The sequence below is a fragment of the Coturnix japonica genome, chromosome 6 (assembly GCF_001577835.2).
Source record: "Coturnix japonica isolate 7356 chromosome 6, Coturnix japonica 2.1, whole genome shotgun sequence".
In the NCBI taxonomy this organism is placed as follows: domain Eukaryota; kingdom Metazoa; phylum Chordata; class Aves; order Galliformes; family Phasianidae; genus Coturnix; species Coturnix japonica.
Window position 1 is genome coordinate 9,812,266 of NC_029521.1, and position 13,136 is coordinate 9,825,401.

Here is a 13,136-nt window from a genome sequence, read left to right on the forward strand (position 1 = left end):
TGTAACAGTAAGGCAGTTTCTCAATTGTCACTCACTGCGAGCCAAACAGTTTTCAATCACCTTTAATACAAAACTAGATTCACACAGGAGCCACGCTCTTGATCCACGACAGCCCTTGGAGAAATGAAGGGATAAGGCAGAGAGGAAAACCACCACCTGCATCACCACTCACGCACTTAGGACGAGGTGTACAAACACTACTGCAGCAGAGGAGGATTATCTGCAGCTTAAAGGAAAAACCTATGCTTTCTCTACCGATAACCCAGGACATTTCAGTCTGATGTGCCTCAGCAGATTTGAGATTGAGTTTTGGGAGTTCTTCCTTTTAAACCAAGTGAAATTTTCCACCGTCGAAAGACAAACTGTTTCTTCTGTGAAGAACTGCAGGTTGTTGTGTAGTTCACTGACTGAAGAAGCCCCGCACTAAAACACTTGTACTCCCCAAGTGCTGCCTCTTTAGAGACCGTTCTTAAAATGAAAGTCAGCCCTGGAGCTACCTGATGGGAGCTGAGGGAGGGACCTGCTCAGCAAACTGCCCTGTACATTCCACAAGTTCCTCTGGGCTCGTTGTTCAGCTTTAGGCTTCACTTGATATAACAGAAAGGTGATTTCTCATCATTTCAGCCCTGCATTTTCCCATCCAACATATGCGAGCCCCCAGCATTTTCTTACAGTGTCACAGTACCGGAACAATCACTGCCACATTTATTCAGAATTTCTCTCCTACATTTTACAAATTGTAGCTTTGAATTATTTTCATATGTCAAGTAATTCCTCTGCACACTTCAGAAAGAAACAGCTGCTCTGTTAATAGCCAGACCAGGCGCTGCTTTCCAAACACCTACATGGTGGTGATGCACTGATTCTTCCTGTGCTAGTTTACTGTGCAGAACTGGCTTATCTAAAACCATTCAGAGATGCCTCTGAGCTACTGGAAAAAAATGAATGCCCCCAAACAGGATTCTTAACACTCCACTGCTGTCTGTTACTTGCAGGGAAAGGGCAGGATTCATCCCTAGTCACCACTGCCTTCTCCTGGAGCTTAAGAAAGGGGAGAAGATAGAAAAGAGAACACCATGGATAGGAAAAGACTGTACTGACACCATGTAGAAAGGTGAAAACTTGGGTAAGTAAGGATATTATGTTTGCTTGTTTGTTTTTAATTATTGTTACAATTTAGCATTATCTTTGATCACTCTGAATTCTTTATTTTTGTGAATCTATTTCTGTCAAACACTGCTCTGTTGTACCAACAAATCTGAATGAGTGAGAACTACAGAAGTAGTGGAGCTGCTTCTGACTTCTCTCTTTACTGGATGGGGCTTTGTTTCACACCTTTCAAAAACACAAGCACAAGACAGGAGGGTGCAGGGCTAAGGATAAAGTTATGGAGGTCCCACTGCTAACAGGCTCAATAGAAATCTAACAAGAGATTTTCCAGCAAAGATTTTAAAGTCTCTTCTGAAAGCATGCAGTATTTCAAACACAAGTACCATAAACTGCATCCTCCATATTCCAGAGGTATTTCTCACATGTAACTGTTGGTTTCTTCTACCTTTTGGCTCAATTTTCAAGATTTTGTGGAGGCAGAAAACCCAAGTAACTAAAACAGGATTTTTTTTATTCTTGGTAAAGACTTCAGGCTCGACTCCTAAATCAGTAACAACCACCATCATCCAGAAAATCAGACTGTTTAGGCAGAATCTGGTGCAGCTCACTTTAATTCTTGTTCCCACCCTAGTGGAATACTCAGCCATTTAGCTAAAAATCCCACTGTAGAAGAGGGATGGCTCAGGAAAGGGAACCTGCTGCAGCCCCTCCCTGCCCTGCTCAGCTCCTCCTGTGCTGGGGGGTGAAGGGACACAGACAGCAGTTATTCCTCCCACAGGAATCTCAAGAGCAGAACTGACATCCAACAGCTACAGCTGCCACAGTCTCATCTCCCTCAGAGGTTTTGATGTCATATCAGCTTAAGGAAGACTCGTCACCAACCGAGGGCCTTGAAAGTCTCTGCACTGCTGATCTGGGGACTGAGTAAGTGTGTATGTGCGTGCTCATGCATGCATGGGTGCGTGGAGTGATCAGCACAGCTCCAGCCTGGCTCATGGGACTGGCAGCAGCGAAGTAAGCAGCACCACAGCCTCTGCCACGGCCCCTTCCCTGTGCTTCCTTGCTCACCAGTCCCAGCTGATGGAGTAGCCTCAAGCAAGGTGAGTAACAAACAGCAGAGCAAGGAGAGCAGGGAGAGTCCTGGCCCTGTGTGAGCAGCATCCCCTAACTAAAGGCATGTCACTGCTGCAGGCTGCACACAGCACCTACGGCAGCAAAAACATCTGCGAAAAGAAAAAGCATCTAAAAAATGATCTAGGATTATAAATAGGCCATCTATTCCTCATAGAACTTGAGAACTAGGAGGAAAGGGGTGGAGAGCATTCTGTGAAAACTGAATTTCCTTATCACCTGAAGTCTCATAACCAATCTGAAATTCCAGTGTCCTAAGGCACAATTACTTCTATTAATGAAGATGGAAATGTTTCCATCTCCACTGCCCAAGGAACAGACGTGTTTACTACTAAGACAGAATAAAAGCAGCATTTGTTTCTTTCAATGTGGACAAACAACAAAGAGAAAAAACAGAGGAGATGGGCCCTGCTTGCTGTCAGGCTGCTCTGACGCAGGCATGCATTTGATGTAACACTGCTGAAGCATTTCATTGGTGCATATGCAACTGGTGGCTCACGTTTTCATGGTTAATTCACCATAGAAGCTAAGAAGGAGGACAGGCCAAAAATTTGGGCTTTTGTGGAAGTAAGAAAACAGGCCAAAACAGAAAACAGCCTCTTTCCCAGATGAAGACAAACCATGGCCACAGTTTTCACACACTCTAGAAAAGCAAGGAGTCAGATGTCTGAAAACAGGAGAATAGGAACTGCTTTAATTCAGCCTTCCTTAGAAAGGAGCCCTCCCATTGAGTCATCGGGCAACAGACAGTTGCAACGAGCCCTAAGTGAGCGAGCAGTGGCTGGTCAGAGGGGCTATGGTGAAGGAACACCACACAACACCACAATTGGTTGTAGCCCTCATCTGTAATTTGTCCTCTTCTTTTTTCCTGTAACACTCATAGACCTTAATATAATCTGTTTATAAAACCTTAAAGGGGATATTTTAGAAGGAACTAAAAGCATGTTTGTTTTGTCCACAGATGAAACACTGGTGTAGCTGAAGACTGAATCTGTAGTGGAGTGTTAGTCAATTGTAAACTGTAGGAGATGTGTGCATTTTACACAGACTGAATACAGAGGAGAAGGACGAGTCTGCATCACTCCAGCTCTGATAACGTGCACGGCCTTCGGAATTCCTGTCCCCGCTCGTGGAGCCATTTATTGGACACTGCAATGACATGAAGGTATTTGGTCACTGCATCCTTCAGCTCATCCCTCTGACTAAGCTACAGAAATTTAACAAATCCAGTACTTGGAGTATTTTAACACACACACAAGTGTGAAGGTAACCTAATCCATCAAAGGAAAACAATACACCTACAAAACAATGTGAAACTATTAAATATACTGCTATACTTTAGATATAAATAAAATCTACATAGCATTACATACATAGTAACACTATGTATAGAGAGACAGATTTCTTCAAAGGGGACCTAACACTTCTGCCTGGTTTTTATTCTACTGTGAAACCCAAAGGAAAAAGAAAGAGAAAGCAACCCAAAGGCAATGCCTGAGCTCCAGGTCACAAGCAGCAGGAGCATCAGCACAGACACTTACCCCATTTGTTTCCAACTAGTACTGGGCAGGCCGCGTGCCGTGTACTGTAATCTCCTTCTCCACTTGGAAAGAGATTGTACCAGAATACAGCTGTTCCCTGGAAATTGCAGTAGAAGTCCTCAGCTTACTCAACAATCAGATAGAGGAGCATTTGTATTTCAGAGATTCCTTTTAAAAGGCTGTTTTTGTTATTCTAACATTTCTTTGCTACGGAGTGAGACTGATTTACTCAATGTCCAAAATGTAACTATGAGCCAACATGCAGCAGCTCAGAGGGCCCTGGAACCACCAGTACAGCTCCAGTGGCTTCATTTGCAAGCACCCGGTGGCCAGGGCTCTTTTTCACATAAACTCACTGTAAAGCTTTCTTTTGGATGTTCAAACATACATGCGGTACAGTTCTGTGCAGGTGAAGAGTTACACTGGACAATAAACCCTTCTTACCTTTTTAGGCCAAACACTTGCTCCTACTTCAGGAAAGACGGTAGCTCCCCCTGCTGACACATCGCTCATCTGGAAAGGTGGCAAAAGGCACAGGTAAGCTGCAAGCCTCTGCATTCCTCACATGTAACACTTTAGTAAAACAAATTATTCAGCAACTTATTTTCTGCCTCCCACTTACTGAGCAAAGGCTGCATGATTAAAAGCATTAAATAGGGATAAAACCCACCCGTCTGGTTCAAAGTGCAATAGACCTGAATGCCAAGTGCTGAAATGTCATGGCAATGAGTGTGCTGTAAATCCTGATGCAGATATTAAAAGGAATAGGCAGTCAAATATTTTGATTCGCTACTGGACTCTGAGAGAAAAGAACCTCCTTTAAGCACTTAAGCACAAGTAAGAGCCATGACTTGCAGGTAAGTTACCTGTATTTGTTACTATAAGGTGATGGCTGCCTTCAACTGCAAATCACTTCAGTTTAAACAAAAGTACTGAAATAATTCAGCTGTACAGGATGTGCAGTGACAAGACAGTATTGGCAATAGCACATAGCAGAAATGTATCACTTACATAAAACAACCAAGTAGCAATTCTGTTGCCTGTTCCCAATTCTTTAAAAGCATCTGGCTCATCTTTCTGTGAATGAAAGCAAGCAGGTTTAATAAGCGTTTCATTTTGATTATTGAGAAGAGTCAATGACAGACAGCTGCAGAGCCAGCAGCGGACAAACTCATGCAGAAAAATTAATTCAATCATTATAGTCAAGGGCAGGGACAGGAACAGAAGCTAAGTGTACTTATTCATTTAGATAATACATTAAAAGGATGGAAGTCATGTGCCCAAGTTGCTAATGGGTAAGGACAACTGTACCATCTGAAAATGAGTATACAAATCCTCTTCATATTCACAAGGGTAATTATTTAATTACAGCTACTTCTGCTTTCTCATCCTTCCCCAAGAGGAGCACCGATGAGGGCAGCTCTCCAGCCCCAGACTCAGCCAGCACCACTCAGCAGGAACAGTGAGCCCTGCTGCTGCTCTGCCCTCAGCATCCTGTGCTCCTCCCTGGCACACACGCTTTTGGAGTGCCATGAAGAACCCCATGAGTGGTTCATTCAGCAGCGTGCTGTACTGCAGCCACAGAGTGCCCAATGCAGCCATTCCTGAAGCTTTCAACAGGAGTAAGGTAGGAGTATGCGAAACGTGAGCGTGTCGTGTGGCTGCAGTAACACCAGCCCCGCGCTGGGTTCAGAAGGGAGCACCTGATTTAAGGAACAAAACCCCACGCTGGGGGGTATGAGCGAGCTTTTGTGGTGCCTCTACTTCTGTTGTGTTTTTTGGTTATTCTCTAATCACGCAGAGCCCAGCTCCCGTGCCCACTACTTGTGTGTGCTAAAACTTCCAGCAATCAGTATTTCAGAAACCATCCCAAAGCATTTCCAAACAGAAACTGTTAAATCACTTGCAATGCTTTTGAGCAGAGCAGAAATTCTAATTAATAGCTGGTGGCCTGGATTCACAGCATAAGGATAATTTGAAAGCGTTAAATCACAAACAAGTGTGCCCAGTAAATAACCAACTGAATTCAGCATAATTATTTCCAGCACTCTGAAATTTAAGCTGGAAGAGAAATAAGTTGTGAATTTCAGTCAAATAAAAGGAGGATGGTGTGATGAGAAAAACTAAGTAGCGAAAAAAAGTCGGCCTTTTCCGGTTTGAATAGTCTGTCAGCAATCAGCAGCTCAACAACAGTAACAGGGAGCACTCCAACAAATTTCTTCAGCAGCATGGAAGATGCTGCATCTCAGCTCTGGCGGAAGCACGCTCTCTGGATGGCGTGGCCTGCACAGTAAGCTGCAATGCAAGTTTACTATGCTGCCTCCAAAGCATTCCTTCTAGGAAAGGGCACTGAGCTGTCGGCCCTGCAGCCACATCTGCCTTAACTGCACTGCAGACCCCTGTGTGACAGCCTCAGTGCGTGGATGCACATTAGCTGCTGCCACCATCCTCTGTGTGTCAGGAGCACAGGATATACACTGAGCATCTATGCAGTTTGACTGCATGTACTTCAGTGGCTTTATATTGCCAGTACCTTGGTCAGCTAAAATAATTCTAAACATGGTTCCAGTTTAACAATAAAGCGAGTGCCCTTTGCTTTAGGAAGTGTCTGTCATCTCCTTAAGAATAGTTCCTTATAAATTATGGTTTTGAAGATAAACCTCATTGCTTCACGATGTCTGAAATGTTTCTCAGTTCAGCTGGTGGTTTAGAGGGCTTCTCCACTAACACAGATTAGAACAGTTGAAGAGCTACAAAATTTAATGCACGATAAAGAACACAAGTTGTGCCACAGCCAGGAGGCCCAGGCTTCACCAGGTGACTAGCTCTCCTCCATCTACTTGCCCGTGCAAAGTCAAAGTGGGGTTCATACTGTCCTCCCACTCCATAATTTGCCACCTGAAAAAGAGAAACACAGCACTTGTGAAGAAGAAAGAGGTGGAGACAGGAAACAGGACTTACCCTTCCGAAATCAAAATGAGGCTCATACTGGCCTCCTACTCCGTAGTTGGCTACCTACAGCGAAAGGAGAAGCACAAAATCTAGTAAAGCTATTTTATCCAGACAAGAAAGGGCAAGAATCTGACTATCAATTACAGCCTTATGATAGATGAGTTTCATAATTAAGCTATAATATAAGTCTCTGTCAGCTGAAATGTACCATGCTCTAGGAAGTCCTGCTGGGTTTATTCACAAATGAGATCAGATTTTGCTGAGACATCCCACTGGAGCACCACGCTGCCCAGAAGTTGCAAACCACTCTGAGCACTCCTGCCTGTGGCAGCTCGCTCTTTTTCACACCAGCAAGTCCTTTCCCCACCTCCCACGGCAGAAAAATATTTTTTCTCTGAGAAACATAACAGGCAATATTATTTTCCAAATAGCTTGTAGCACTTCTACATCATTCAAACCTAAATCACTTTTTGACCTCTAAGTCATTTAAACATCTCTTCCTCCTCTTCCTTGCATCTACAGTTTGCATCAAGATACTTGGACATTTTATCACCAGGATGCTGGAGGGAGGGCTCCAACAGCCTTCCTGCAACCACACTCCTGCTTTCTAGGACTAACATACACTTTCTCAGTGGAGCAGCACATTTAAAAGCCTCAAGCAAATGAACATAGGCACTTCTTTTTAAAACAGAAGATACTCAGGTTACATTACAGAGAGAGCACCGTTGGCCTTCTAGGACCAAGGATGGGACTGCAAATCTAAACACCATTCTCTCCCCATTTTCTTAAAAGTACCTGTCAAATTAAACTTCTCATTGTCATCTCAGAAAAAAAGTTCCACCCTACAACCACAGAACTGTTTCATTAGTATAAATAAATTACATTCATTCCAATAAGCATTGTGAGCTTCAGTTATTCCCTGCAGCAGCAACAAGCTATTTTACACTACAGCAAGCGCTACACTGCAAAGACAACTGTTTCTACCTCCCTGTGATGAATAACAGTCATTCTTCTGACAGTCTTAGATCCAACCAGATACCAAATTAGCTGGCCCTGGATGTAATGTGACAACCTCCCACACAGGAGCACCGTTCTGCATGCACCGCCATCCAGAATGAAGTGCTAGCTGGCACTTGTCACCATACTTGTGGAAGTCAGTCACTTACCTGAAGTTCCTCTGCTGTGGAGACATCGAGCCCTGTTAGGTCCTGTATCCTGGTGTTAATGCGAGATACCACAGGGCTTTCATATCCAGATAACCAAGCACTAAGTGGAAAAAAAACACAATAAATTAATAAAATATGGTAGAAAGAGCCAGTAGGCCAGCAGTGCAAGTGCTACATTTGGGATTGCTTCAAATTTGAGATTATCTTTTGTGGCTTGCAAAAATTTGGTAGGTCCATCAGAAATATTTCCAAGAACTGCATTCAATAAATGTGTTCTAGAGAACACTTAGGACTCTGGTTTATGGCAGCTCTAAGCCTAAGGGTCCTCCTTCCCACATGGGACCATCAAGTGACACAAGAAAGGGTTCCCATCAGTGACCTTCGGCTCAAGCTGTGTCTCTAAAACACGCACACTACAGTTCTGCTCTTACCCGTTCCAAACCGCTAATTCAGACCACCCATTTGATGCAGCAGTTGGGAAAAGAAGAAGTGAATTACTTTAGCGTGCACCGGTTCTACGTGAACGTAACTCAGCTCTTCCACATGTCACCATCCACTCACAGGTGAGTGCTGTGCATTCTGTCTTCTCACATTACTTACCTGTGCAATGGTACTAAACATCATTATGAGAATAACTGAGTAATACATAGAACTCTTCATTTTCCCTGTTGAATAATTTCTACCCAAACAGCCGATCACAAATCTGGTATTTAGCGCATTTCAGGAAGTGATTTTTAAGGGTGAAAAGTCACCCTCAGATTTTCAAAAACATCTTTAAACACCTTATGTTGGTAAATCAGGCATCCACACACCAACACCAGCATCCAAGGCTCAGCAGTGGCTGCTGCTGCTTTTACAAGACTGTTGGACTGTAACACCTGTGCACAGTGCCTAACTGCTAAGAACGTCATAGTACTGCTACAAAAATGAACTTTCCTTATGTCTATGATAAAGATTTGTTTGCTTTCATCCAAAAATTTGTACTAAAAAAAAACCACACCAAAACATCATGTTGGAGGATGGGTAGCGTGACACGTGACAAGACACTGACACAGGTTACAGAATCTCTACGAGCATGGAGTTTTATTTTTTTTAAAGAAAAAATGAACCACATGTAAATGACTCGCACAAACACGATTCATCTGCTTCTGCACACTGTTAGTATAAGAAAGTGTTACAACACTTGGGGGTCAGGAGAAAGCAAAGAGCACTACATGAATTGCTTCCCAAACAAGCAGCAGCGATGCAGAGCCATGCTACGCAGCCACATGCAGGTAACAGCCACAAGCACTGCGCACCCCATGCTGAGTTCATGTCCAACAGCAGCCCCTGGAGCACTCTGCCTAGCGTACCACACAGGCTTCAATACAGAAAGGAAAACAGCGCCCTTCTGTACTATGCTGAGTATGTAGAACCGCAGCAGCTGCTTTGAGTCCTCCCCGTGGCAAACACTGCCTCCTTCATAAAGTAAAGCTGTAACACGTTTTAAAAATGAAGTTAACTGCCCTGAGGTACAAAGACAGCCTGACAGGTAGAGGACCCCGGGACCTGTCATCAGGCCATCCAGCATCAGATTTCACTCACTGGAGGACATCCTGCCTCAAAAGACAGCCATGAGGCAGTGCATTACAGAAACAGAAGGATTTATTTCACTAGGAGTGCTGAACTCATGCTGAGGGATGTTTTTTCCTTCCTCCCACCATGGCCTGGCTTTTAGTGGTGCTTATGACCACTGCACACAGCAAGCCACGTTTACGCACCACGCCTGTATGTCTGCGTCACATCTCTTCTGACACAGATTTCAACAGCACAAAAGCTTTCTGCAGAAATAATGCTATAGCACTTGGAAAAATGCAGCCTGCTGCCCAGAGTGACATGACACAGGTGGCCCTACGTGCCCCCTGCACAAGCCAGCCTCATACCAGGCATCACAACAGCCGTGTCCTCAGCCACAGCACAGCAGCACCACACCGGAGCATTTCAACACTGCTACTGCAGCAGTCACTGCTCACACAGAACGTTGCCTTCTTCATTTAAAAACTTTCTAAAATATATTTTTCTGGGAAAAAAAAATAATGCTGGAGAGGTAACAAGGAACAAATAAACGACCAGTCTGGTATTTCTGAACTGGAAACTTTATCACCCGATATGGGTGGCTGCTGGGAGGAGAGGAAAAAAGCAGCTCTTTGAAAGCCGTGTCAGATCCGTGCTGGTGCTGCACACAGCACAGCCTGCCTGTGCTCCGCACCCTGCTGGCAAGGTGCCCCTTTCACACAGCCTGCCACGTCCCACACCGCAACAGCAATCCTCTCACAGACGAATGCTGTCATTTCTAAGAGCGTTTGCTAGGAAAGAATGTTTGATGAGGGAAAGCAGTTGGCTATTAAAAAAATAAAGCAAGCAGTCTTTTTGGTTTTCAGGAGCAATGATTCATCTGTAATCCAAACCAGCTTCAGCAGCCCTCAGCAGGAGGACACTTCTACCAGCAGCTCTGCATGAGTACAGCCACCTCAGCACTAACAGCACAAGCTCCTCGTGCTCCTTTCCAACAAACTCTGGCTCACACTACTCACATGGATCACAGCAGCACAGTGATGCCTTGTTTTACGTAGCATGTTACCAGTACTGAAGATTCATGGTACAGGTGAAAGACACGCACAGCCTCGTCCATGGTCAGGGTGAACAGAACATTTTAGTCATTAGTAGCACCAGGCAAGGCATGCTAAGCAAACTTGGGAACCCCCATTTTAGTTACCACTAACACGTAGAAGTATTTTCTATCTCAGATGGCCGCTTGCTTTGTTATGAATCAGCTCAGTTAGAAAGACTGAAATTAAAATTAAAATTAGTCCAACTTGGCCCCACGCTTAGAGATGAAGCAGTACAGCCACAGAACAGACTTCCTTGGACTGGGAGTACCTTTGGAAGACGTTCCCCTTACCTCTTAGAGACTCTGTAATGTGCTGTGGTCAGTTTCCCAGTCTCGGGGTCATGAACAGTAGCACGGCTCAGCTACAAAAAGAGAAAGGACAAGGGCTTACCCACCTAGCAGGCTGCTTTTTGCCAAGCCACAGGTGTTTGAAAGGGTTCCGATTGGTCTGGATGGTATGCAATGCTCTTAAATTAGCAATATTTGAAGGGCAACGGAAGCCGTAGCTGCCACGTCCAAATCAAAACAAATTCATCAGAAAAATTTGGTTAGATTGTCCTTTCACTTTTTTCCTCCTTTTTTTTTTTTCCTTTCCTGTTTGCTGCAAACTAGAGACTTTCTACAAAAAAACGTATCATGCTGAGTTTCACAGACAGTTCCTCCTCATGCAGAAGTTTACCTCCTTTGCGAATTTAGGCTTAACACAGATGGAATGCGTGGCCAATCTTTAATTACCTCTACTGAAACAGGAGGGAGGTCAGGGGCACAGTTCCTGTCAGAACCAGCCAGGTTTTATCCTGAAGCAAATTCTGGAAAACATTTATTAAATTCAAGACTTGCACTACTCTATAGACAAAGTGAAAAGAATCAGGAGACCAGTCAAAAAACAAGCTTGCTTTCTACCAGATTTGTGCTGGCAGGAGGCAGAAGGGCCCAGGCAGGAGCAATGGGCACTGCTGGGTGCTGATGCTGTGTGACTAACAGACACGCTGTGTGTGCCAACCCAGCTGTCACCACGTGGCAATGACCTCAAGCACCTCTCCCATGTGTTAAGGCACTTCGGGTGCTCTGCTAGATTTTGCAAAAGGAAGGGGGAAAATTTTTGTCTGGTGACAACAGCAAAGAGAAATGGAGTGCTAAAATCACTGCAGTCCATTGAAGGTTTTGTAGCACTGAATATTTTGTATGCTGAGTAAGAGACCTGCTTCTTGCACAGATCATCACCTGAGAACACATACTGAGCAGGTGACCAAAAATACCCCCAAAACAAACAAACAGCAAACGCTTCTTCTAGCTGAAGGAAAAGACTGAGAAACTCAGCAGTAACAGCCTGTTACAGGATCTGCGTGTAATAAAGCGATGGGCTACAAAGCCAAAGTTGTCTTTATAGACCACCTCTTTTCTCCCCATAATGAGCAGAACCTACGTACTCATTACAGGCCCAAAACATCTGGCATAGAGCTCTCTTACCTTTTGCTAATTCTGTAATGTGCCGTCTCCAAGGCTCCTGTTATGGGGTTTGAAATGGTGGCTCGCCTCAGCTGTGAAGCGAACCATCAGAACAGTTGCATTACAAAGCAAATACTGCATCACAGCAATCCGACCACTCAGAAGCCTAAGGGGAAATGTCACACAAGCCTCTATGCAGACCACCCAAACCACCCAGTCACCTTTCAAGGTGGTTTTTCTTTTACGGAACCAGGGAAGAAAATCATAAAGCTGTGATGGGAAGGAGGGAGACCCTCCCATTTCACTGGAAGGAGAGTTTAGGAGGGAATTTGTGTGTGCTTTTCCTGTGTGTTTTTAAATGCATATGCATATATATATTTATATTTTTGAAGCATTAGAGAAGATCAGCTTTTTCGGGGGAGCAGTATTTGCACTTCTGGAGCAAGAGCAGCAGCTGTCTGAGTAAAGCAAGCTGGAAGCTTTCCTTTTCTTCATACTGTAACGACAGCTGCAAGCAATAGGGTATAGTGACAGGTCCTTTGTTACTCTGTCCTTCACGTGAGTTTCACAGTTACATTGAATCCAGGCAATGCTGTGACCGTGTATACATGAAACATGAGTAGAAGCGTACCTGCTGAATATTTCAGTACTAAATGCAACACTGCAAACTTCTTTAACAGTAACTGCTAAGGAAACCTATTTGTTTTGTCTATGGGCACGGTACATTTTGGAAGAAGCTGCATATTTTGGTGGGCTCTAGGCATAACATGGCACACCAACTCCCACACCAAACACAAGTAGCATTTTTCTACTGTTAAAAGAAACTAAGTTTGTCAAAGCCTCCGTGTCGCAGCTGACAAGAACAGGTGCTGGGAACTCTTAGCAAACAGCTTCTCGTCCCATCCCATGCAGGCACGTGTGAGAATCAAGTCACAAACGTTGATTCCAGAGTCCCAAAGCTGGATGTTAAGCCTCCCTCCTACCAGCTCGTGGCAGAGCAACACAAGGCTGGGCACAGAATCATGCAACGGGATCTTCTGGGAAGCAGCAACATCAACAGCCCCATGAACAAGCATGGAGCACGCCATCCTTCTGCCTTAAAAATAATGCTCCTTCTGCACTGGTTTCTGAGCTCTA

General features: G+C 44.4%; 1 protein-coding gene and 1 long non-coding RNA gene across 6 annotated transcripts in view; one reads left to right on the forward strand and one right to left on the reverse strand.

Annotated features, from left to right (window-relative positions):
* Positions 1-13,136, reverse strand: part of P4HA1 (prolyl 4-hydroxylase subunit alpha 1) — a 27,994-nt gene continuing 14,858 nt past the window's right edge. The window contains exons 9-15 of one of the 5 annotated variants that reach the window (XM_015866288.2): positions 10,842-10,912; positions 7,901-8,000; positions 6,744-6,797; positions 4,794-4,859; positions 4,227-4,295; positions 3,783-3,879; positions 1-3,390 (exon numbers count right to left, since the gene is read on the reverse strand). In XM_015866288.2, coding sequence (XP_015721774.1) covers positions 3,320-3,390; positions 3,783-3,879; positions 4,227-4,295; positions 4,794-4,859; positions 6,744-6,797; positions 7,901-8,000; positions 10,842-10,912 — 528 coding nt within the window. In that variant the 3' untranslated portion in view covers positions 1-3,319. Of the gene's footprint in view, positions 3,391-3,782; positions 3,880-4,226; positions 4,296-4,793; positions 4,860-6,626; positions 6,681-6,743; positions 6,798-7,900; positions 8,001-10,841; positions 10,913-12,020; positions 12,092-13,136 lie in introns of all 5 variants that reach the window. The other 4 variants (XM_015866291.2, XM_015866293.2, XM_015866290.2 and 1 more) reach the window with 4 other exon arrangements.
* Positions 3,875-5,923, forward strand: LOC107315704. The gene is made up of 2 exons (XR_004307694.1): positions 3,875-4,319; positions 5,154-5,923. It is a non-coding gene; the product is annotated as an uncharacterized LOC107315704 (long non-coding RNA).